This window comes from Marmota marmota, unplaced genomic scaffold (genome assembly GCF_001458135.2).
Source record: "Marmota marmota marmota unplaced genomic scaffold, marMar, whole genome shotgun sequence".
Classification (NCBI taxonomy): domain Eukaryota; kingdom Metazoa; phylum Chordata; class Mammalia; order Rodentia; family Sciuridae; genus Marmota; species Marmota marmota.
In genome coordinates, this window is record NW_025999869.1 from 24338013 (window position 1) to 24364215 (window position 26203).

Genomic DNA, 26203 nt, shown 5'->3' on the forward strand with positions numbered 1-26203 from the left:
AAATCAAATTAGGTAACTGTGATGAATTGGACAGACTGAAATGGGCTAAAAGAATTGGAAAATCTATACAATTAAAGAGATTTAATTAATTAACTCACATACAAAAAAAGCATAGGACCACATGGATTTACTGACAAATTCTAACAAACATTTAAAGAAGCATTAACACCAATTCTTTATAACCTCTTCCATAAAATAAGAGGAGGCAACACTTCCCAATTCTTTATGATTCCAGTATTGGCATTATGTTAGAAACAGGCAAGGCAACACAAAACAAGAAAATAATTAACTAAGGTCTGTTATGATTATTGATATAAAAAAATCTCAACAAAATACTAGCAAACTAAACTTAGCACATACATCAGGACCAAATGGGATTTACCTCAGGAATGCAAGGTTGGTTAATACATAAAAATCAACTAATGTAATATACAACATCTGTAGCAAAAAGAGTAAAGTCCACCAGATCATCTTTAGAGTAGCAGAAAAAACATGAAAAAATTCAACATCTCTTTTTGATAAGAATATTAGGTAGGAATAGAAGTGAATTTCGTCAATTTGATAAAAGGCATCTACAGAAATCTCACAACTAACATTGTACTTATGGTGAATGCCTGAATGCTTTCTCTTTAAATCAGGAAAAAAATATCTCCACCCCCATAATTTCTAACCAAAATTGTACTGGAGGTTCTTTAGATAAATTACGGAAGAATATTAAATATAAGACATCAAAATTAGCAAAGAAGATGCAAAAGTATCTCTATTAATAGTCGTATCTTTTCATAGCTAATTCTAAATCATCCAACTAAAAAAACCAACTAGAACTGACAAATAAGTTTCACAAGTTTTCAGGGTACAAGAGCAATATCTTTGGAATTTTTTTTTTTTATCAATTGTTCTTCTATGGGTTAGCAATATTCTAAAAATGAAGCCACGAAAGCAATTCCACTTATAATAAATTGAAAAACATTAAAAGATAACTTCAACCAAAGAAGTACAAAACTTCTCTGAAAACTTACCCCCTAAAAAAGTTGAAATTTTAAAAGGCCCAAAGAAATGGCAAGACATCCTACCTTCATAGATTGAAAGACTTAATACTGATAAGACAGCATCACTCCTAAACTGACCTGCTCAGCTGGTGTAATACCCATCAGGATTCCAGCTTAAACTGACAAGTTGATCTGAAAATGCCCACGAAGTGGCAAGGACTCAAAATAGTGAAAACAATCTTGCAAAAGAAGAACAAATTGGAGGAGTCACACTTCCTGATTTCAAAGCTTACTTTCAAAGCCACAGTAATGGATGAAATGTGGAACAAGATTAAGGACAGACATATAGATCAATGGAATTCAATTGGTAGTTCAGAAATAAACCTTCACTGTGGTGAGCCGCTTCTGCCGTTTCTGCAGACTATGGTCGCCATTACAAGATGGCGCTGGCTCCGCTGTGGTCTGTGACAAACAACTCCTTATTTGGGAGAGTTGGCACATGATTTTTCACCACCCTATGAGAAAGCTCCACGTGGCAGCTTTGCATTGGGGCTTGAGATGCTTTATTAAGGCTGGGAGGGGCATCCGAGGGAAGAAGAAGAACTATCAAGGGCCTGAATAAACTGCTGAAAGAAGATTCCTGAGTTGCGTCTTCCTTGCGGGCAAGGGATCGCGACACTTCACAATTATGATTAGCTGATTTGGAACAACTCAAGGGGAAAGGATGGTGATTAAAACAAAGGATCTGTGACAACTGGAAAACACTTAAAGGTCTGCATTGGACCCAGACTGCATACCATACACAAAAACAAAACAAAATTCAACAGAACTGAGGTAATAGGGACTTAAACATAAAAGCTAAAACTATGAAACTATTGGGCAAAAACAGGAGCAAATCTTTGTAACTTGGGTGAGGCAAAGCCTCTTAACTATGAAACCAATAGCATAAGTGACAAAAGAAAATAATTAAAAAAAAACCCTTTCCCTTGTAAGAGTAATATAAAATGAAAAGAGAACCCACAGAATGGGAAAAAATATCTGCAAAACCTGTGTCTGATTAGGGACTTGTATCCAGAATATACAAAGAACTCTTACAACTCAAGAATAATAGACAACCCAATTTAAAAAGGCAGGGTGGTCAGGGGGAGAATCAGAATAGGACATTTCTCCAAGGAAGATATACAATAGCCAATAATCACATGAAAATACTACTCTCCACTGAGGAATGCAAATGAAAACCATAAGATATCACTTGACACCTACTGGGTTCCTATAGTTAAAAAGAAAAATAATAACAAGTGTTGGCAAGGATTCAGAGAAACTGAGTCTCTTCCACTCTGCTGATAAAATAGTACAGGCACTTTGGAAAACAGTCTGACAATTTCTCAAAGCTTGAATGTACAGTTAACATATGACCCAGTAATTCTAAGTTTATACCCAAGAAAATGATAATTATGCCCACACGAAACTGGTACACAAATGTTTATAGCAGCATTTTCCATAATAGCCACAAAGCAGAAGCAACCCAAATGTTCAGCAACTGATGAATGGAGAAAATTAAATATGTACATCAAAAGGAATTTTATTTGTCAATAAACAGGCATGAGGACCAACACATGTTACAACATGTACAAGCCTTGTTACATATGCTAAGTGAAGGAAGCCCATCCCAGAAGATCGCATGTTACCTAATACCATTTTTATGCAGTGTCTACAGTAAGCAAGTCTATAGAGACAGAAAAGTAGCTTAGTGGTTGCTAGGACAGGCTTGTGGAGGGGGGAAGGGAGGGGTGGAGCATGACTGCTAATGAACACAATTTCCTTTTGGAGATGATCAAAATGTTTTAAAATGGATTACAGTGATGGATGCCCGACTCTGTGGCTACATTAAAAACCATCAAGTTGTACACTTTAAATTGGCGAATTAGATGGTATGTGAATTATGTTCATGAAGCTTTTATGTCAAAAAAAAGGCAGAACCATAAAATAGAGATGATGTAGAATAATGTAGGGCCTCAGGGGCAGGGGAGGACTCTTTTTAAAAGGCACAAAATCTGCCAACCATGAGGGAATAAATGGATACATTCAACTACATAAAAATTAAGAATGTGCACCCTTAAAAAAAAGCAATAAAAAAAGCTAAAAGTCAAGATACTTGTAGAAGAATCTATCTATAATAAATATAATCAATAAAGAGTAAATATCCAGAATACATGAAGGCCTCTATAAATTGATGCAAAAAAGACAAACAATGATACATAAATACATGCTTGGGCAGGCACATGGGTTAATAAGCAAATAAAATATGATGCTTAGCTTCATTTGTGATATAGGAAAAGTGTCAATTAAAACTACAATGAGATGCCATTTCATACCTAAAGATTAGCAAAAATTAAACATGTTTTAAAAGTCAAAAGTGTTAGTAAGGATGTGAAGAATGGGAAGTCTCATACACTGTGGTTTGCAGGGTAAACCGGTCAATCAATAACTTTAGAAATGAGTATGGTAATATCTAGCGAGGTGAACGTGGTACACTGCCGAGGGATACACTCCAGAGAAACAGGTGACCAGGTGCATTGGAAGACATACACATGAATGACGCTGGCAGCATCGCTTGGAAGAGCCCCAAATGGGAACAAACCCAAATGCTGGCCCTCAGCCACAGAATGGATAAATTGTGGTGTATTCATATAGGGGGACATTCAGCCATGGAAATGAACAGGCTATGATTATCCTCCTTACAGATGATCTTACAAATATGATGCTGAGTGAAAGAAGCAAATCAAAAAGGAGTGTGCACAGCACAGCTCCATTTATATGAAGTTCAAAAACAAGAAAAATGTCAGTCATGTTGAGACACATACTTATAAATAGAAATAAAGATCACTATAAAGAAAAGTTAGAAAATGATGATCATAGAAGTCAGAAAGGACAGCGGTCACTTCCAAGGTGGAGAGAGGAGGGGTGCCTGAAAGGGGGAAGATTTCTAAAGCCCAGCTGGATCCCCCAAACACAGTCCTTGTCTTAATGATTATGCTTTTAACTGTACAGAGGCACTTGTACCCCACTGTCTGGATGCCATGTTTCATAATAAAATGTGAAAGAAAAGATTTCATTCCCAACAAGTGGCTTCCCTTCCAATCCTGTGAATGTTCTAGTAGGGGAGCCTTGCATGTGGACACAGCTGTGTGCAGGGGTCACCAAGACTCTGAGCCGGGTCCCTGGAGGGAGAGGTGAACTTGTGGCTGTGGGAATGGGTGTGGACTTGGGGCGTTTCTGAGATACCCAGGCAAGGGAGACTTGGATTCACGCAGGTGATGCTGGTGTGTGAAAAATTGGGCACAACCCTGTTGATCACCGTTACCTCAGTCCTTTCTTGGCTTTGTCATCATTAACCACTGGTGCTCTACTGACCAAGCTAAATGTCATTTGGCTTCTACTTCCTGATCCCTTCCCTGCCATTCTTCCCATCTTGTGCTCAACCTTCCCAACCAAGTGTTCATTGCACCCTTGCTCTGGGCCAGGACCTGGGTCAGGTTCAGGATGCAGCAGGGAGCCAGGTGGACCTGCCCCTCCAGGTCATGGAGGGGACGGCTTGATCTCTCATATCCCAACTCACTGCTGCAGTGCCAATGGTCAGAGGAAAACAGGTCTCTGATGCATGAGTTTGTTCGACCAGGGGCAGACCTGGGTCTAGGGCACAAAACCTGGAAAACAATGGGGAATTTTTAATCTTGTCCATGAAGTATTAATTTTGTGGAGGCTCTAAACACCTTGGAGGCTTCAGGGCTAAAAATTTCGTTCATTAGAAATTTGTGAATGATTGATGCAATTGCTTTTGTTGAGCTAAAAATGTTAAGCTGGTCTGATAGAAAACTTAAAAGATCACCTTGTTTGTGTGACTTTGTCATTCCTGTCTAGGGATTCGGGATACCTGGTGGGCACAAAGTTCAAGATGAATGTAATAACCAGGAGGCACCTAAGCTATCTGTAAGGAGATTGTTTTATTCTGGAAGTCCACAAAGAGAATGAGTTTGAGCCTTAAACCCATTAGCTCTTATGTTCTGTTTTCTGAATTTACAGTCTCTCTAGAGATTTCTTTAGCCCCAGAGAGGGCCCTAGACATGATGGAGAGAGAAAGTGGCTTACTGCATTTCTAATGTACTCCTCTCTGGGAATGAGCTCTGATGGAGATGGATATATCCATTTGCACGTGAGTTGCATGTGACCTTAACTAAGGCATGACTAGACCCAGAAGTCAGTCCAGTCCAGGCTTGTGTGTGCAGACACCTATGACGGCAGTGACCCGGGACACTTTGTTCCTTTTCAGGTGAGATCGCTCCATGTTGCCACAACTCTGGCTTCTCTTTCACCTAGTACAGTTTAGCTGTTGCCAACCCAACCTGCTGGTGAATCTGGGCAGATCTGAAATTCAGGCCCTCTGTGATTCATTTGTACCCCAGCTGTGTGACCAAACTACCCTCTTGTCTTCTACTTCCTTAATCTCAGCCATCTTGTCCATTATGGAACTTGGAAGCTAAGTTAGAAATAAATCAGGGCTTAGGAAGCAAAGTAAAAAATGCAGCAGCAACACCTAACACTTGCTGGTAAGCAATTGCTGTGAGCAGCCACATTTTATAGATCAGGAAAATGATGCTCAAAAAGTTCACAATGAGCTGAGAAGCAGAAGACCTGGGACTATAGAACCTATTCCTTGACCTCGTGGGCCTGTGCTCTCACCATCTCCCAACCCCACCACCCCTGGCACATGAGGTGCAAATGGATATATCCACCTCCATCAGAGCTAAAAGCATTGGTTCTACTCCAGGCTGCTTGTTCTGGCTGCGTGCTGTGGACTGGGGAAGAACAGGCAGAAGCAGGGCCACTGCCCTCTCTGGCCTCAGTAGTTACCCACAGATCCTGAATTTAGCCTTGCATGTGTGACTTGCCCTTCCAGGGAATGAGTGTGTAAGTGAACCTGCATGGACTCCAAGCTGAGCAAGCCAGGTTTGACTCACTCGCCGCCTTCTCTTCTCTGACCAGCAATGACCATGGAAGCTATGTTGAAGTGGGTCTATGTGACAATGGCGAGCTGAGCCCCTGCTGAGCCATGCTGGATGTGTAGTGTGAGTGAGAAATAAGCTCTCTGTTACTGGTGGCGGTTCTGGGGATGGAACCCAGGATCTTGCCTGTGCTCGGCAAGCGCTCGACCACGGAGCCTCATCCCCAATCCTTTTAAAAAAAGATTTATTTTGAGACAGGATATCACTAAGCTCCCCAGGCTAGTGACAGCTACTAGTGGCAGCTACTTGTTACCAGGGCATAACACACTTCCCAACACCTAACATACCTCCTCCTCAAAAGCCTGGGCCTCTTCCTTACAATGGGGCTGATAATTTCCACCTACCTGCAATAACCGTTAGTTCCCAGCATCCCCCTCCCTCTCCTCCTACTGGAAAGCGGAGGCAAGAACTCTGAGAAACAACTCATTTGCTTGTTGGATTAGTCATTTACTTATAATCCAGACTGTGATCACTGGAAAAACTGGAGACAGGGATTCCTCCCACTAAAGACAAACTTGATTTGACAATGTACACTTGATCACGGGAAGTCGAATGCTAGGGCTCCATCTCCCTGGTTCATGCTGGCTCTGAGGCCTGGGCAGGATGGGCGATGGACTGTTTCAGAGACTAAGTTCTCTGCTAGTGATGCTGGTTAAATCATTAAAAGTTAAAGCTAGTAGCTGGAGCCACTCAGTAAATACTCCCAGTTAACTGAAAACATGTTATTTTTCAGTCACTGGTTTTAGATATGTGTGGGCACACTCAAGGCAGACTTCATGGGGAGGGTGGAAAGGAAAGTGGAATGGGGGAACCGAGAAGAAAAGAAGTAGGAGTGGGATGAGGAGGTGGCTGGAGAGAGGGCTGGGGAAGAGGGAGACTCACTGCCTGTTGGATATTCCATGGGCTTTCCTCACTCTGAACCTGGCCTCTTGCCTTAGCTGGAACAGTCCCTACAGGCCCACATGGGCATGACAGGTTATTCCTTAGCACATTTGGAAATGGCATGGCCAACTATCTCCAGCTGATCCTGAGCTCTCCTGTCACAACCTCTCCTGCGACCCACATCCTATATTTCCTTCCTCCTGGTCCAGTCCTGGAGCTTAGACCCTGCCCAGTACACAGCAGGTGTTGCCCAGACCCTACCTGCTGGGTGGGAAGAGTGGCCCCCCCGTACGGAGGATGTTTGCTCAGCCTTCTCCTCCTGAAGGTCTCCTGGCTCTCAGATGCCCAGCTTTGCCCTTTGGCTCTGAGATTCCCAGGGCCAGAAACTTCCAAACACAATGATGGTGGTGGGGTGGGGTGGGAGGGAGTGGAGGGCCTTTCTGAAGGACATGTCCTTTGTTGGGTTAGGCAAAGATTCTTATCAAAACCAAACCTCGGTCCCATTAAATGACAAGCCAGTGCCCACTTCCCTAGAAGGAGTTTTTCTCCAATTAACTTAAGTCATGTACCTGCTTGTTGGAATGACAGCCCCGGGGGGCTCTGGGAGAAGACACGACATCCCATCACTCGGCGGGGACACCTCAAACATTTGCTCTGTTAATTGGCTGCTGCCTTATTAAGAGGCTGCAGGCTTCATTACTGATTTCCAGGACTGACGACAGCTCCCTGATCTCCCAGCTCTAGTCACCAGAGTGGCAGATTCAACACTCTGATTTCTGTGTCTCTGAACTTGGCAGTTTGCCAGCCTGACCCGAAGTGTGTGGTTCCCAGACCAAGGCATCCCTAGAATGGAATCACATTAGGAACTAGTGGGTGCCCTCTGCCCTCTGCGTCCTCCCTTCCCTGGTCCACCCTCCTTGTGTTCTGAGATCTAATGCCTTCATTCCCTTTTGGTTTTTCTCCCCTTAGGTTTGTATCTTACATTGTTTGCATGTTTAATTATAATTTCAGTAATTGTTTAAACTTTTAAGCTTCTTTGGAAGAAAAGAGAACTTTACTGGGAAAACAGCTATTGGCAGAAAACACCTTGAAGGCCTGGAGGTAAGAAGAAAGTGAGGACTTTTGGGGTCAAACACCCTCCTTTATTTTCTGGTGGAGCTCCTGGGTGCTGGGGATGGGTGGGAATTACAATTCAGGGGAGGCAGGTGAACTGACCCGAGAGCTAATGCTCCATCTATAGCCAAGGGACTGGGCCACAGTGTGGGAAAATGAAACACAGACTTTGATGTTCAAAAACTGGGTGTTTTCTGAGCCAGCAGGATGGGGTGTGCCCTTGACAGGACCAGCATGTCCTTATTTTTCCTCATCTGCCAACTAGGCATAATAGTAGCCCTAGGCTTAAGTGAGAAAAAGCCCTGGACCTGACTTACAACAGTTAAGTGAGTTCTTACCCTGCCTGCCATTCCCATCCAATTGCTGGTCTCTTTAAAAAGGTGAGAGGGTGAAATTACAATAATTTGCTGTCCATTTGAATGATTATGATCAGAACCAGCTGAATCTCTGTGGAGCCGTACCCAAAAGAAACCTGGTAGTACCTTCTGTTCCAGCTATTTCTTCCCAGCCTTCTAGGCAGGCACATTCTTGCAAACTGTTTCTCTCAGTTAGCAGGTGGGTTTCTGCTAATGTTTTGCACAGGAGAGGATCCACCTTTCCCAGCTGTGAGCTTTGCCTTCCTTTTCTACAGATCCCTATTTTCAAGAGGGCTTCCTGATGGACACAACTGTTTGCTCTAATAACCGCATAACTTTTTAAAATGGAAAGTTTGTTGCTTTAACATGTCAGGGGAGTGTCTATGATTGGCATGGAAACAAGAGCTTCCTACCATTGCAATTTGGCAGGGTGGGGGTGGGGATGCTGGTGGGAAGAACAAGGCAGGAGGGGAGAGACAGGAGGAACAGAGAAGTATGGGGTTCACTTTCCTTTGCAGATGAAGGTGTCACCCTGTCTCACTTGGCTTCAGCATGGACTTGTTTCCTGGCAGTGTGCTCACTGTGGTGGTCACGTCACACCATCACATGGGAAGAGATGGCCACTGGGGCTCAAAAAGGGAAGGTGTGTGAAAGAGATTCTTTTCACTACAATGACTGGGTACAGCAATGCTCCATGTCATGCAAATTCTAACTTCCACCTATTTCCCTTTTGGGGACTGGTTGTTTTTAGGTACATGTGATCTGACGAGTCTCAAGTGCCAGGTCTGGTGGAGGAGGCAGGAAGGCATCGTAACCCTGAGCAAGGCTGTGTTCGGGGTTTCCATCTGCTGCTGCTCTGGCTACTCGCATCTCACTCATTCTTCCAGGTTCAGGTCAAGTTCTCTCCCCCCAGGAAAGTCCCTCCTGGCTGATGGAGTGACTGCAGCATATAGGGAAAGCGAACTGGCAGGTCCCCATTCTGACACTCATTTACCAGCTCGGTAACTGGGTAATTTGGCTTTTCTCTGTCCTGCAGTAAAATGCCAACTGAGGAGGAGGGCTGCATGACGCCAGGCCCATAAAGCACCTGGCAGTGGACCAGGAGCCTGGCAGATGCTCAGTGAATGGTGGCCTTTATGCTGGTGGCAGATCCAATGGCCACTGTTTTCTACTGCACATGGCTCCATCCCACTGGGGACTGTTGTGGGAAATTTAACCTCTACCTCCATCTCCCCAGGGGCAGTTCTTCTACTTTGCTTTTTTTTTTTTTGCAACAGGGCTCTCATGAATATCTCTCTTTAATGATTAATCACATATTCATAGTTCTAAATGGAACATTCGAATCCACAGTGCCAACCGTCCCCCTTGCCCTGCCCCACTCAGTGGCATACTGACGTGTTCCTGTTCACAAAGCCATCACTGCATAAGGAAGACCCACTGCAATGGATGAGGGGGGTTTTCTTCTCCTTCACTCACAGCCTTAGTATCCCAGTTAGTTCTAGGGAGCACAACTAGCCACTTGATGAAGACAGGGGACAGTCTGATTTTAGGAAAGACTAATTCAACCAATGGCTGGCTGATCCTACTCATAGTCACTGGACATGGCAGGAAAAAAAAAAAAAACCAGATGGGGACAATTGGGGATGCTCATTTGGAGCCAGTCTCAGGTTCATTCTGGGCTATGAGGATGGGGTTAATGGGAAATTGCATAGTTGGGCTGATATATACTCTTTTTTCTTTTTTTGGTACTGGAAATTGGACCCAGGGGCACTTAACCACTAAGCCATGTCCCCAGTCCCTTAAAAAATTAGAGACAGGGTCTTGCTAAGTTGCTGAGGCTGGCTTTGAACTTGCAATTCTCCTGTCTCAGCCTCCTGAGCCGCTGGGATTATAGGTGTGCACCACCACATGCAGCCTGACATGCTTTTTAACACACTTAGTCAAAAATTGTGCATGATCTGGTGAAATTCCCTTAAACCAGTGAAAGAAATTAGCACACTTAATTTCTTTATTTAACCTTTGCAATTTTTGTTAACTCTATTTGAAACCATTATTGAGACAACTTCTCATTTCAGGAGCCACTGTGTTCCCTTTGGGCCTTAAGTACCACAACTGCCTTTTTGTCAAATTGATTTGTCTATAGATTGTTGGAGGTTTGTCTTTTCATTTTTTCCCCCCGGGGCCAAGAATATGTGGATGGTGCATTACCAGAGCCTTTGCCCATCAGAGCTCGCTTCCTGCTGTTTCCACACACGGATCCCCAGGCGATGAGTCCACAACTTCTGTATCGCAATCCCATCACTGCAAGACCCTGCAGATGCTCTTTACGGCCTTGTCACTTTTTCATGTTGTAGAAAAAGTCTAAGGACAGAATGTTTTTCCTTCACAGCAAATATTGTCTAACACTCATCTTTGATGTGAATCAGACCAAAGGGGAAAAGTCATCACTGGGGAACAGGGATGGGATTAGCTGGGAACACCTGAGAGCCCCAATGTGATACCTGATTGCTTTTCAAATATCTCTTTGCTTATTGTGTTCATTTGATTTGCTCTGTGCTCTTTGAGATGACTAATCACCAACATGTTAGATCTTTCATCTCTGTCCTACATATACACATCATCTCTCACATGATTTCACAACCTTCTTTCCCCCTCATTTTCTATATATTTTGGGAGAGGTATTCAAGTTTATTCTCTATACTATAGAACAACTGGATGACTCTGTGTGGTTAATCTTGCCCATGACTACTTGACATTTAGATGGAACGTCTACTATTATATTTCAAGATCCTTATATTGTTCACTTACCTCTTCCAGCTTTGATTTTCTTTTTGACTTTCGTTAACCTGACTTATATTCCTGTTTTTTAAAATCTCATTTCAGAGTTCATGTTTTCTTGAATTGACAGTAGAACCCAGTCTACTGTCTGCTGTTTAAAATGTGCTTCTGTTTTTTTTTTGTATTAATTTTTCTCTTAAGCACACTCTTCTGCTGTCTTGAGAGAGTGCTTTCCTCCTCTGCTGCAGGAGTAAACTTATCTTTAATTCTTGTTTGAATAGATCTGCTAGGGCTTTACCTCTGCTAACTCTCGCTGCAGCCCTGGTGGGATTACCCAGACTGTGGAATTAGAGCTAGATCCATGGTCACTGCTGTACTAACTTTCCTGTAACTACTGAGGCTGAATAGTTGAGAGTCATCTGTTCATGCGTGGAAAGGGGAGACAAGAAGCTCACTGTCTACATAAATACAATGACACGTAACTGACTCTCTCTGTGCCACCTTTACCTCTATCCCATGTCCCTTTTGCAATGCCTTCCTTGGTCAGGGTATTTCTCCTTTTGCAGTCTTGCAATAGGCCTCTGCCTCATTTTTTTCTTTCCTGTCTATCACCCACCTATTGGGAAAGGTTCTGCCACTGGACCCATTCCACCCTCTAATGCCTCTCATTTAAGGGTTACCTAAATGAAAATTGTGAGGGTCCACACAGATCAAGCTCCATCTGGCTAGCTACAAATGAAGATTCCTGCAAATCCCTATTTATTATATTCTGGTGGAAATATGGATCACTGGATGAGCTACACAGCATCTGAGAAGCAGTCAGACAGACAGAAACTGGTGGGGGGTGGAGGATAGGGGGAAGTGTCAGAGAGCTCAGCCAGGTAGAGAGAGTGAAGGAGGGAGAAGTCACTTGTGTGACCACTGGGGGACCAGACCCTGGAAGTCCACCTTAGCCAATCAAAGGGGTGAGAATAGACTGAGCACAGACAGTGGAGGAGGATAGAACAGTTCCCTAAGGAAGACAAGAAAATGGAGATGGCTGCCAGGTCCCTGGATGAGCCCTTCTTTCTAGTGACCAAGAGAACTGCTCTCTCAGATGGCTCTGCTTGTAATAAGTGAACAGAGTTCATTGCATCTGGCTATTTTAATTACATGCAAACAAAGTGATTTCTGCCCCTTTCATCTAGAGCAGGATTTTTGAAAGCAGTTTCCACTCTAATTACCTTTGTTAATGAGTGATTGGGATGAGGGAAGGTGGAAGTGAGCATGAAGAAGCAGAGGGCAGCAAGGAGGAGATGCCCAAGACCAGCAGTTGCTGGGAAGTTCTGCCTTCCTGTTCAGTCTTGAGAACACTCCATGTCCTGGATATGGCTCTCCTGTGGTATCTGGTGCTGAGTGGGGACAAATTTACCCATGATAATGAACCACAGGTAGATCTGGGGACCCAGGGTGCTGGTCCCCTCAGCTCTCCTGGATGAAGACTTAACAACACACACCTGGCATTTGGTCATTTGGTGTGGCCTTGTGTCCAGTGAGCCTGCTCTCCTGGGGACTGTATCCATACAGACACTTTGCTGATGGAGCCCCTCCCTACCTCCCTGGGTTACTGCGTGGATCTGCCCTCCAACACCTCTGGTTTATTTCAGTTATTTGATACAGTGGTTAAGTGTTCCTCCCTCTTTGGAAAACAAAGTTGGCCCAAAGATGGCCATTGCTTTCCTATCCAGAAGAGTGGGCAGAGAGGCTGGGCTCCAGCGTCAGCCATGGGAACTAGGAGTAAGGGCAGCAGGGGTGAGGACCAGGAGCAGCACCACCACCAGGCCTCGGCTCAACTCCTGTCCCCACTGTCTCTGCCACTGCTCCCTCCAGCTCCTCAGGTCACCAGGCAGCAGAAGACCTGAAAGGGATCCCCACTTAAAGAGGAGCAAAGGAGTCCTTTCCTGGAGCCTGTGAGTGAGCAGAAAACACTCTGCGGCAGGATAGTCAACATGTTTGAGCTGTGGCTGGGCTGACAGCTGCTGAGTTTGTCACACAGATAATTAGATAAACTGCTTGAGCACAGAGATTCAATACACAGTGTCATTTAGCGGCTGCTACATGGGGGCCTTGATTGTAATTGAAGACGCAATAGGGGAGAACCTTAAGGAAGTCCCAAATCAACTTCTTCTCACTTAGTAATTAAACATTTGACTCTGAGTGATCATCTGAAACCTCCCAAGTGTTGGGCATGGGCTTTGCTCCAATGGGCCAAGACACCTGAGCCAACGCCCTTATCTCTCCATGCAGAGCTTTCCCCAAATTGACCTCCTGGATGGACACATGTGGGGCCAGGGGCTTTACTTCTATCCCTTCCCTGCTCCCCAGGTCCCCTTCCTTCCTCATGGTCCCTTGATACCCTTGATGGCTCTCACAGTGTGGAAAATCCAACAAGATCTTTGGGCAGGGTCCTCCTCCTGATTCTGTCTGCTCCTTTGCTGGTCCTCTCTGATTTGTTTTAACTGTAGGGTTTCTAATCAGGGCTTCCCATTTTGTCACTTGGGGAACTTAAAGGGGACTGCATATGTCCTATTTAACACCTAATCACTAATTTGTGCATTCATCTAAAAAGTGGAACATCTCCAGTATGCTATGGGTAGAAGGATAAAGCAAATGTCCCCACTTGTCAGGTCATTCAGTGTGGAGGGGAATTAGGCAAGCTAACTAGAAGTCTCAATAGAAGGAGGCTCTTGCTCTTGGTAGAAGTTCTGATGACCTCTTCTTACCTTGGGCTCACATGGGAAGTCCCTGGACCATGAAGGTTTACTGCTAATAAAGAATGAGACACTTGGCCAGGCTTCTGGGCAGATCATTTCTTCCAGGCCATGACATGACTGAGGGTGGAGATGAAGAGGGAGGTCCCTCAAGGACATTCCTTGGTGGACATGGTGGAGTAATTAGAAGGATGATCTTGGCAAGGGGCAAGGAGCAAGGAGCTTGGGTTTCCAATGGACAACAAGTCCTCAGATGGATGATCTGCCCCATCACCCCTCTGACTTCTTCAATTTTTCTCTCTTTACTCTGGTCCAGAAATTCTGACCTTCTCATGGATCCCAAAACCCTTTAGGCAAGAGACCTCAGGGTCTTTGCACCTGCTATTCCTTCTGCCCAGGATGGTTCCCCTAGATATTCAAATGTTTCACTGCCTAGCTTCCTGATGTTGTTCAGGTCTTGGCTCAGATGTCACATGTCACATGTCACATTAAGGGGCTCTCACTACTGCCTTCCCTCCTGTTTCTTCCACAGGATACTTGTCACCACTGGACATTCTTTATCTTTGGTTTGCTGTCTGTCTCTCCCACAAGACTGTACCTGCCATGAGGGCAGGACTCTTGTCTGTTCCCCATTGTATCCCAGGGCCCAGAAAGTCCCTGACTTGCAGTAGATGCAAGGTGGCTGAGTGAATGGGTGGCAGGGATCAAGCAGGAGAGCACCATATTGGGTCCAGGTTGTATCTTGGAAATCTCACTCTAGAAACCATTTGGGAAGTGGGTTTGAAGAAGTGTGATATAAGCAGATGGTAGACAGGAATGTGGAGGAGAGGCTGGGGTACAGGTGGGTCTTTGCACATGAGGCAGTTTGGGTCTTTGAGGCATGGCTGGGGCAGTGAGAAGAAGTGGGGTGTAAAGATAACCAAGGAGGGCCCCTGAGTAAGGAGAGCCCCTGTGTAAGATGCTGCCGGGGAATGACTGGTCTATGGAGAGGCCTCCAGATGGGGACCAGTGGCTGGAGGCCAGCAGAGCAGGGCTGCAGGAAGGATGACAGATGTCACTGTAGGAGGGATACAGTAAGACCAGACCTGGGAAGTGGCATTTGGACTTGGCATTTAAAAGGGTCAGGTGATGTTAACGAACTCAATGACAGTGGAGAGAAGGGAAAGGGGTGAGATTACATGGTACCTGGAGAGATGCTGGGGCAAAAGCTGGCTCCTTTTGGCTTTAGGAGAGAGACTGAGCTTCTCAGTGGCCAAGACACTGAGGAGCTCGCGGAGAAGGAGGGGGTGGACACCAGAAGGAGGGGGTATCAGAAAACAACAGGAAACAATGGGGGTGGGGGTTGGGGAGGCTCCGAGGTTGTAGCTTGCTTCTGTAAGTGAAATCGATGCAGCGCGAGACTTTCTCAGCTCAATAACTTATTAGCAATTTTTAATTACTGGAATGTAATTAATTCATTCAGAAGGCAGCAGCTCTGTGAAGCACACCACACGTGCTGGGCTGATAACATTCTTGCACATTTTCAGGGTGCTCACACTAAGACATTTTCTTGCATAAAATCTAGAGGAAATATTCAAAGAACACACATTTGTTTTAAGTCGTATTTCTTGATCCTGGAAACAGATGCTGCAAATGGGATGACTGAGCTCCGAGGGAGGTTGGGATGGGGGCTGGCTGTGAATGGATTTTCAGTTGAGTCAACCCCAAACAGTTTGCACCAATGGACAGAATCCATGGAGTGGGGAGGAGGTATCCAAAACGAGATTGTCCATAAGGATTTCCACTAGTCCTTGAGGTCTTGGGGGTGTCTCTGGCTAAAGCAGTTGTCAAATCATGACCCAGAGTGGGGATGCTAGGGATTAGAGCATGACCTTTCTTTGACTATCAATTATACAAGGTCAGGCCTGGCATCCTGATCATTCAGGTATCCTCATGTCCTGGCACAGCTTTGGCACAGCCAATGGCCATTCAGCAACTATCCAAAGCTGGTTTAGTGGAAAATGGCCCAAACACTTCCCTATGGAGCTCAAAGTAAAGCCTCTGGGCATGAATGTGGGTAGAACCAGGAGCAGAAGGACAACTGGAAGAACTGAAGAGGGATCCCAGAGGAAAAGCAGAAGCCAGCTCCAGCTCCAAGAGACAGGTTGGGCTGATGAGGGGCACTTCCTAGTGTCTCTGCTTTCTACCCGGGGCTGGTAGGAGCCTCTGGGTGTCCTTGTGTCCCCTACTCTTTTCTTATAGGAGAGACATGGCCTGGTTTTCTGAGGTCAGAGGCCCTGTGAGTTGAGATGACTGAGCCAGTTTTCCCTGGAGAAGTCCCTGCTTCTCATGCAGGTGCATGAGGTCTTTCTTACTGAGGATGGCTCTGAGCTGTCCTTCATACCAGGAAGTTTTCTGGGGAAGACAGGAAAGATGGGAGCCATTGCATCTACTGGGAATATGACTTTCTGGGACATAAATAAAAACATCCCCCAAGTGTGGGTGTTTTCAAGGACTGGTAGCAGTAGCAGATCCCAGACCTTGGGCTTGGCTCTGCCTGTGTGGCTTGGAACAAGTACCAGTCCACTCTGGGCCTAGTCCCCATCTTGGAAATGAGAAAGTTGGATTAACTTATTTGACTCCCCACTAGCTTGAGTTCAAATGACCTTGTTTGGTACACAAGGTCATTCTCTGCCCTTTCAACCTACCCATCCTCCTCCTCCTCCTCCTCCTCCTCCTCCTTTTCCTCTTCCTCCTCCTCTTTCTCCTTCTTCTTCTTTTTTGGTACTGGGGATTGAACCCTGGGGCTTTAACCACTGAGCCACATTCCCAGCCCTTTTAAATATTTTATTTAGAAACAGGATCTCGCTGAGTTGCTTAGGGCCTTGCTAAGTTTCTGAGGCTGACTTTGAACTCCAAATCCTCCTGCCTCAGTCTCCTGAGTCACTGGGATTACAGGCATGCACCAACTTCAAGATCTTTCTTGAATATTTCTTCTGACATCTTCTCTAAACATTCCCCTTATATCCTCAAGCTGATAGATCCCTTCCTCTTGCTGCACTGACATTTTCTGAGATTTTTATGCATATCAGGAACTTCTTTTGTTCTGGGAATCAGGGACACTTGGTTCTCCTCTTGCTTCTCTATTAACCCACTAGATGCTCAGGTGTCTCAGTTACTTATCTTTTCAAAGAGTGAGCCAGTTGGTGGAAGTGTCAATTCCATTTGACCAATTGAAAGTCAAAATCTAATCATTCAGTAACAAATATGGAGGACCAATGTTCTTCTCTTTCCTCACTCATAGGAGGACCCATCAGCTTTTTGGTTCATATCTAGCATTGTCACAAAAGCCACTTGCATCTGCCCCTTGAATGTTTCCCAGTGTTTGCAATGACATCATCAACATCTAGAGGCTGTTGCTACCTGTTAGAGAGGAGTGCTCTTTACAGGCAGGCACAGCCCATTGAACATCATGAAAATACTCTGTGAGGTAGGTGTTGTTATTATTCCCATTTTACAGATGAGGTAAGGGACACATGGCAAGCCTTGTCTAAGAGTATGGTGTGGGCTGGCTCTTTGCCTTATCAGCCTAGCCCTGCCTTAGCACTTCTCTGCTGCAGGGACTGCTCTGGCAAAGCTAAAACAATCCCCTGTCATTTTCAAGAGCATCACAGCCTGCTGTGGGATTTCACACATCCTAAGGAGTAGGTCTCCTGCCCAGGGCTGGACTGAGCTGCTCAGCCCAGGATGTGAGTATCTTTTCCTGGTAAGGCAGAAAAGACCTATGCAAGAACAACAGTGCATCCCCCAGGTAGGGAGCCTAGTTCTTTAGGTTTCAAGATTCAAGTAACAACAAAATAAACATAAGAAAAGAAAAGGTGGTCCCTCCCCCCACCACCAGCCAGATCTATCTACAAAATGTTGAGTTCTTTATGCCTGCTTAGTAACACTTAAAAAAAGGATTAGCAAGACTGTAAATGTTTAATTTTTTTCTCTCTCCAAATGAGACTGATTTCCTCTGACTTCTTAGCTTGGGAATTCACCTTAGAAGCACCAAAAGATATTTGCAAACACAATATATGGCCGAGGAAGCTGAAGGATCCACTTAAAACTGAATCTCTAAGAGTTCCCCTTTCTTCCATAATTTCATGATTTGATTGGAAAACTGCCAACCATGATTTTTCATCATCTGGTATTAAAACAACCATGGTTGGTGAGTGTCTGCTGAAGGGCAAGCTCTTCTTGAACAGGGTAGGATGTAAAGCCAAGTCAGAAAAATAATTTAAAAGTGTCAACTAGCCCACAAACAGGAACGCAACATTGATAACAAGAGAACTTTAAGAACACAAACTGGGTAGAGCTCAACAGTGGATCTCACCTAATATCTTGGCATTTTCTTGGTAGTATTTGGTGCTGAGAAAATGTGCAACTCTTCATTTTTTTTCCGTAAGAAAAAAGAAAGACTTCTTTCCATGTCACCCTCCTTGTCCCTGACCTTCAGCAAGAGGCACCCCGAGTTTATGACTCAGGAGGTGTAAAGATGCAGACTCTAGTTGGAGCTGTGCTTTGGGGTTCAGTCTGATTTTCGCACATGCTAATCATCCCTAAATGATAGTGTCTTTCATCCCACATTTACAAGGAAACTCATTGCCATAGCAACTGGAATGTGATACTAGAAGTTATCTCACAAATTGGGTTTAGAATGCTACCTCTTTGCTCATGCAGAATGGCAAGGGTCCCCAAACAGTCTTCAGCAGAGACCTTTCCCATAGGGGCTCCGGGACCCTGGCCACAGAGGATGAACTCCAAACTACAGCGGCTCAGTCCAGCATAACCTGCTGTTTCTTCCCTGCTTATGTTACACATTCCAGCCCCATACGGATTGTTCTCATTTTGGCTTCCAAGGGAAGAAAAGTCCCAGAGAATAAAGTTCTAAGTTCTCTTTTGTGAAGTCTGGTAGATAGAGAATAGAAGATGAATGATTCTAGAATTTTTGTTGGCTTTGGGGAAAAAAGATGTTTTTAAATTTCCTATATTAATAACACCCTGAAAATTTGGGACAAATGACAAATTGTCATCCATGGAACTCAAGATGCTGCCATTATAAGGTATGGACAATAGGAAGTTGTCCTTGACATCTCCTCTGTCCCCAAGACCCCCCACCCCACTCTCAACAGAGCCTCTGTCATTTGTTTTCTCTTGCTCCCAGTTGGAGCTGTCTCTCTGGTGAAGAGAGACAGCTCCAACTCCTCCCCTTAGGGCTGGCCTGTCCCTTGCCATAAGCCCCTGTTAGTGGGTGCCAGGTCTTTCTTATCTACTGGGCACACTCTAGAGGACTGCGAGAGGAGAGAAGCAGCCTTCCAGGTCTGGAGCTGACCCCAAGCATGAGCCCTGGAGGCTTTTCCTGGAGTGCAGACCCCAGGGGCCAGGTGTGCAAAAAAAAAGTCCTGGCTCCAGCTAGACATCTCCAGGGCAGCATCCAGGGCTGACAATCAGTACCTTCTCTGCCTGCTTTTCATTTACCATTAAGCAATTTGGGCCCCTAAATATCCCCCAGAACCTCCCAGCAAAGCCTGTGTTCCTGCCTCTGTGTTCCTTTCACAGTCTGTGCATCTCACTGCTCTAGGCCGGTGGCCAGTTTAGATTAGAATAAACAATGATGGCGCATGTCATTAATACTGAACACTTGTGATGTGTCAGGCACTGGGCTATATGGTCTTTGTGCAGCATGTCCTTTATTTCCACAGCTGGAGCAGGTAGGGATAGCCACTAACCCCATTTTATAGCCCAGGGAAGTTCACAAGGCCAGGCAGCTGGGAAGCCTGATGCAACTCGAGTTGTTTTTTGTTTTGTTTTTTTTTTTTGAGTTGCAGGTTCTGCTCTAAACTGAAGAGGGATCTCAAGGAGGGCAGTTCTGCACCACTAAGTGGGTGACTATTCACAGAATCTATGGAACACTCATTTCATCAGAAGGACTCAGTGGATAGATTCAATCGGCATGTAGCAGAGCTGAGCCCTTTATCTGCTCAAGGCTCCCCTCCCACCCCCATGCTCCCTGGCTCGCCCTCATCATCCCTCACCGCTCAGGTTTTGTGGTTGTTGTTCTTTCCCTTGTGTGAAATGAGAAATGCTGTTTGAATAACCGATGGTGAGGGAGGCAGTGCAGACTCCAATGTAGAAATAAAAACCTTCAGAAAGATGCAATTTGGGGGATATTGGAAACCAGAGAATGGAACATCAGTCTATAAAATTCAACACGGCCAATAAAGCTGGAGCGACTGGTCAAGTGTTTTAGCGTGCACGGCTGCCAAGGAATTGGCAAGCATGTGCTGGGCAGCATTTCCAGACTAGAGACATTTGTCCTAGGCTCATTTTGGCTTCATTTCCATGATGCATCTCATGATTCTGAAGCACCTCAGCATTAGCATCATAAGCACAGCCATGAAAGTGTCCAAGTCTATTCCCGTCACAGGCTAAATGTTCCTTTCTAGGGCCCACGCTGCCACGGGTGGTGAATGATGGTGGGAGAGTGGCCCATTACATAATGGCAAGTGGCATGTGGCAGAGGTGGCAGAAGTTAAAACACCTGTGCTCCCTGTCTCAGCTGCAACTACTCCTGCACATACATGTAACATGTGCCACATGCACATTCTGGGGACAGTCACATACTGAGGGGGTTGTAAGAGTGAGGCTGAGCTCAGCACCTTCATTTTGGGTACATGGCCCCTCAAAGCCCAGACCACTAGAAGCCATTGTTGGCTAGCATTGCAGGTACATGGCAGGCCCCTCTTCTAATCCTTCTTCTCTCTCCCCTTTATAGAAGGCCAAATCAGGCCTTTGACCTCATGCAGTCCCAGGGGTGCTCTGCCACCTCTGATGTCCCTTGGCTGGGTCTATGTGAGGTTGTTCCATCTGCCTAGATTGTGCTTCTGCCTTCGACACATTTCCTAGTTTATTCATGCATGGTTCTTTTGTTTTATTTATATAGTCCAAGGCATATACTATGTACTGGGGCCACATCAACACAGCAATGTGCTTCTTAACTCTAATATCTGTGAGCATCTCTGAGCCACTGAGAATCTTCTTAAGGCACTGTGCTATGTGCTGAGATATATGAATGTGTTAAACAGAGTTCCCACCTCACCATCTAGTAGAAGCCAATATGGCCTTTCTCTTCTGATCCAACTCCAGCACAAAGCAGGAGTCTTTTGGTCCCATCTCCACGGACATGTTTTGCCATCCATGTATCTTGCTCAGAGGCAGACAGGCAAGGCATGGAATGATTTGCTGTCAGTAACTGCTCCAGGACAGCTTGAGAACCAGTGTGCTGGTGTCCATCTGGTCACAGTGTATGGACAGTATGATTTCCTGATTCATGGGACAGAGGGGTAAACATGGTCCCTATCATCACCTTGCCAGAGTCCACCTTATATGGATCCTGGGATAATACTAGTTTATTTGGTCCCTAATGGACACAAGTTCTGTACTAGCCAGGATTTGGTTTGACCTACCTGGATTCTGTTCTCAGGGTGAGTGTGTGTGTGTGTGTGTGTGTGTGTGTGTGTCTGGAGGTGGGATACAGAGAGAACATGCATCTCTGAAATGTCGCAGCTGCCATTCTGTCGAAGTACCAGTCTTTCTCTTTCCTTGCTTTACAGTTGTGACCTGGAGACCCAGCATCCTGGTCAAAAGGAATCCATCATGAAGTTCCAAGCCACAGGGTAGAAAGCCATCTCCCTACCTTTGAGGAAACAGTCCTTGCTGTGGACGACGATGACCTTCTTGCCCAGCAGGCAGGCGGCACGGTGGAGCTCACAGTGGTTCTCGTAGAGAACCCCATCGGAGCCGCACACCGGCACGTAGCTGGGCCTGCAGGCCTCCAGGCACTGGCACTCGGGCTCCCCGGTCTCCCTGCTGAGCACACACCGGCTCCCGCGGCTGCAGAGCTTCTTCCCACAGGAGGTTGGCTGCCCGTGGCTGGAGAGCCCTGTGGGGACACAAATAGTGTCAGCTGCAAGGTGCAGGTGGAGGGCAGCCTCCCTGTGGCTCTCTCGAGTCTTGGCCAGCAATTCTGCCTGCCTGTGAATTAAGGCTACTGAGGTGGGGCTCTGGGGCTCCACAGAGTCCCTCTCCCTCCAATAAGAGGCAGCCACTGGTGCCAAGAAGGGCTTGTTGCCCAGTGGAGTTCCGGTTGGTGGATGGCTCGCTCTGAACATCTCAAACACAACACCTGGAACCCACGGGAAGGCCCTTGATAAGCTCTTGGTTCTTCCTTCAGCTCAGTTTTCCTGTTGCCAGTTGACAAATGAAAACATCTGGCCATTCTGTGCTCACACAGAGGTGTCTTACAGCAGAGGACAGAGCCGGTGACCACTGTCCCCAGCCTTGAGCCAACAAGACCAGAAACCTCTTCAAATCAGTGACTTTTTACCAACGTGGCTCCCTCTTTCCCCTCCTTCACCCTTTTTATTTATTTTGTGGCATTAGGCCAGGCTGTGTGCCAGGTACCTTAGGGGTCCCCAAGGGTGAGCAAGACCTGGCTCTCCCTCTCTCTGACCTGGTCATTCTGTAAGGTGACGGCACACATACAGACACAACTCTGGTTGGGCCAGGCAAACAGCTAAGGGGGCCCAGGAGCTACTTTGTGGGGAAGTAAAGGGGGTTGGGGGCAGAGTTCATGGAAGAGGTAAGCGCTATGAACTCCAAAGGCTGAGAGGAGGGTGCTTCCTCTGAGACACAGCAGGCCAGGGCTCCTTAACTGTGTGCATGTAGCTTTCCTGTGTGTCAGGTGTGAGACCTGATGGGAGTAGGAGTTTTTATCAGGGGTGGGAGGGAGAGGGTTAGGCAATGCGTGATTCTAAGAGACTGAGAGAGCTAAAGTGTGATACTCTAGGCACTAGGGAGCCATGGCAGAGTCTAGAGAGGAAGTATACTCTCAAGTGTTCAGGATGGGGGTGGAAGGGCAGCCTAGGTGGGAAGAGTTGTCAGCCTTTTCCTCCAGGGACAACAAACAGGGTTCTCCATGACATACATCATTAGTAGTGCCACTAAAAGCCTTTCCCCTACTCAGCACTTTCCAGCACAATGTCGTTGTGTAGGTAAGAAGCCAGTACATTGCTTTGGATGTCCCCTGCACCCAAACACATACCCATAAGAATCTCAGGAAAGCAGTGCCCAGAGCTCATAACCTAGAGGGCAGGGCAGCTGGCCCAGTGGCTTTTTGGCACAAGGGCACTAATAAATCAATGGAAAGTCAAACAAGTATCCCCAAACAACGTTATACTTCTTTAGAGGAGTTCAAAAATTAGACGATTGCTATGTGTCATTAATGGCAACAGATGGAAAGTTAAGACCTATAAAGAGATATCAAAATACAAACAATGAAAACATGAATGCAGATTTTATAGCCACAGAAATCTTTTGTTTTATGTTTTAATTAAATCTTCAAAATACCCAGCAAAACAAAATAGCCCTGATAGTAGACTCTGAGGCTTCAGCCTTAGCTCCTGCCCCATGAGATTAAAATGTCTAAGGGAAAAAAAGAATCCTCCTTTTCTTGTTTTTAGTTAAGTCTGCTTTTCATCATTATGGATTTGAAAGGAAAAAAAAAATCAGTTATCGGCAGATTAACTGCTTGATTCAATAACTCATTTAAATTCCTCCAGCCATGGCAAGCCAAGAAATATTGACTTTTTCTTGAATTGCAATAAACTAGAAGGTCAACATATCTCGGTGCAGTATAAAGGTGCAGATACTGAGCAGGGGCCCGTGAATCTCCTTTATCTACTTTGCTAATTGTTGGCTTGTCACCTCTTACCCGGGAAGGCTAGGTTCCAGGGCTCTGCAGCCTGCCCGGAGGGTGACCACTGGTGAGCAGGAGGCGGGGGAGGAGCTGAAGGCAGAGTCTTGGTGGGAACCCTCCCCACAGGCTTCACTCTGCTGCTTTGCCACAGAGTGTGTTTGATTAGCAGGATTCTCCTGGGTTTTTGGGAAATGGGTTACCCAAGAAAATGCTGACAGCTACTTGAAGAAATAAACATGGCTCTAAAAATACCAGCCTTTGTTTCTTTTCCAAGATGGGGCAAGACACAAAGCCTTGCCGTTGGATAACTGTTTTAGTAAACTTCCCTGTGCAGGCAGGATGGGAACCCACGAATCAACCGTCTCTGAAGCAACAGAGCCTCCTCTCTGAGCCTCTGGCCTCCAGAGCCAGCTGTGGGATTTTGCTCTGGCTGTGCCTATCCCCCCCACTGCTCTATCTCTCTGGTTAGATCAGCTCCGACTGGCCCTTAAGTTCAAGTGTTCCCTCCCAGAGGGTCTGCTCCACATGCTGGCCTCAGGAGGCCCCACAGGGGCTAGACTTTAGTTCTTAAATGGCCCTCGGACACTCAGCTTTAAGAAAAATGATAGTTTTTAGAGTCGATCTCTTGAACACAGATTCAGTGCCTCTGTTTTAACACCAGGTTAGGGGCTGGGGTGGTTGGGGTGGTGGGGCCCCCACAGGCTCTGGTTTTGGGCAGGTGCATCTCCTTCGCCTCCTCCTGGGTGCAGGAGGGAGGTGGAAAAATGGCAGCGAGAAGTAGAGGTGCTTCCATGATGGTGTGCCTTTGGCAGTAAAACGGACCAGAGTCCTGGAGAGTCAGAGCAGATGGGGCTTCAGAGACCATCGAATTCAGCCAGGCTGTCAATCTAGAGCCCACTCGTCACGGACAGGGGAGTCTGCTCTACCTGATGCTCTCCTTTGAAATGCCCTATGTCCAGATTGTAGTGAATATTTCTGAGGACCAGTGCCACGTGTGTGCATCCAATGCCCACGTCCTAGCTTGCAGGAGTGACTCCTGCCACCTCCCAGGGGCCGTGCCCTAAGATGTCAGTGTTAAGAAAACACCTGTGCCAACAACCTGCGGCCACTGTATTCCTCGAGAGCCCTCAGGTTCTCTCTGATATGGAAATCAACTGTCGGCAAATATTTGATTCCTAATTATTTGCAATTAAGACAAAAGGAGTTCTACAGCCCTGCGAGAGCTCCCTTCACAAAGGCTGTTGACAGCGGGCCCCTCGGCAAGCTGAGAACCCCCATACAGGGGCAGGCCCAGAATCTGATCCCTAGACACAGCAACATGCTGACCAACGGGTGGTTTCCTCATTAAGCAAGCCCCTCGCCACTAACCTCCTTCTTGTCATTAACACAGAATGAATTCCCCACTCCTACCGGGAGGATGATAAAACAGTAATGGGAAAGGTAACCAAGTGAGACTGCGAGCAACTGCCTGCGGTGTTTATGAGGACGACCGCGACGCATGAAAAGGATATAACGTGCTTAATTTATAGTCATAAAGAAAGTCGTTTACCCAGGTTAAAAACTGATCATCTTGCCAAATAAGCTGCTCTTCAACACTAATTAAATTTACTGAACATGGGTAGAAATGGGAATGGTTACATTAACGTGATGGCGGCCAGACTAACAGGTCCATTTGTACCAGTTGGTGCTCAAGATTCCCCCATGTGATTCAAATGAGCATCCTGGATAAGAGTGTCACAGAACGGGACTGCCAAGGCTCAGAGGATAGGTACAGGTGGCGTGGTTTAGCAAATGTGGAAGGGAAGCCTGTGGACCCTGGAGAGGGTGTTCAAGGAGGGTGAATCCTGAGATCTGTCCCTGTCAAGGTTTGGATCTGGAATATTCCCCAGAGTCTCATGGGTTAAAGGCATGGTCCCCCATGCAGCAGTGTTCAAAGGCAGAGATTTTGGGAAGTGATTGGATCATGAGGGATCTGACCTCATCAGTAATGAATTCCTTGAAAGCTGAATGAACTAAGAGAAACTGGGCAGGTGGGGCATGGTTAGAGGGAGGAGGTCATGAGGATGTGCCCTTGAGGGAGCAAGGTAGTCAAAGGAGTGAGTTCCTGATGCCCAGGATGAGTTGGGCCTGATTTCTTCTCTGTCTCCACGGGTTTGCTTGCCTTCTTGCCATGATGAGGCACACAGAGGCCCCTGGCAGATGCTGGCACCAAGTTCTAGGATTTCTCCGCCTCCAGAATCAAAAGCCAGAATCAAAATAAACTTCTATTGTTTATAATTTACCCAGTCTGTGGCATTCTGTTATGGCAGCGGAAAATGGAGTAAGACAAGGGAAACCCATTAGCCTTTCTACTTTGGGATGCTAAAGGCCTGCTGGCATATTTTGTCCATACAACTTTTCAGTGTCTAGCCTAAGTGTCAATGACAGCCTTTCCTTCCCTCTGGCCAGGACTTTGGAAGTACTGTACCTGGCAAGTGCCCACACAAAGTAG

General features: G+C 46.0%; 1 protein-coding gene across 1 annotated transcript in view; it reads right to left on the reverse strand.

Moving 5' to 3' along the window:
• Positions 1 to 26203, reverse strand: part of Fstl4 (follistatin like 4) — a 405787-nt gene that overhangs the window by 189691 nt on the left and 189893 nt on the right. The window contains exon 4 of the mRNA XM_015492824.2: positions 21652 to 21897. Within this exon, the coding sequence (XP_015348310.1) occupies positions 21652 to 21897 (246 nt within the window). The remainder of the gene's footprint in view (positions 1 to 21651; positions 21898 to 26203) is intronic.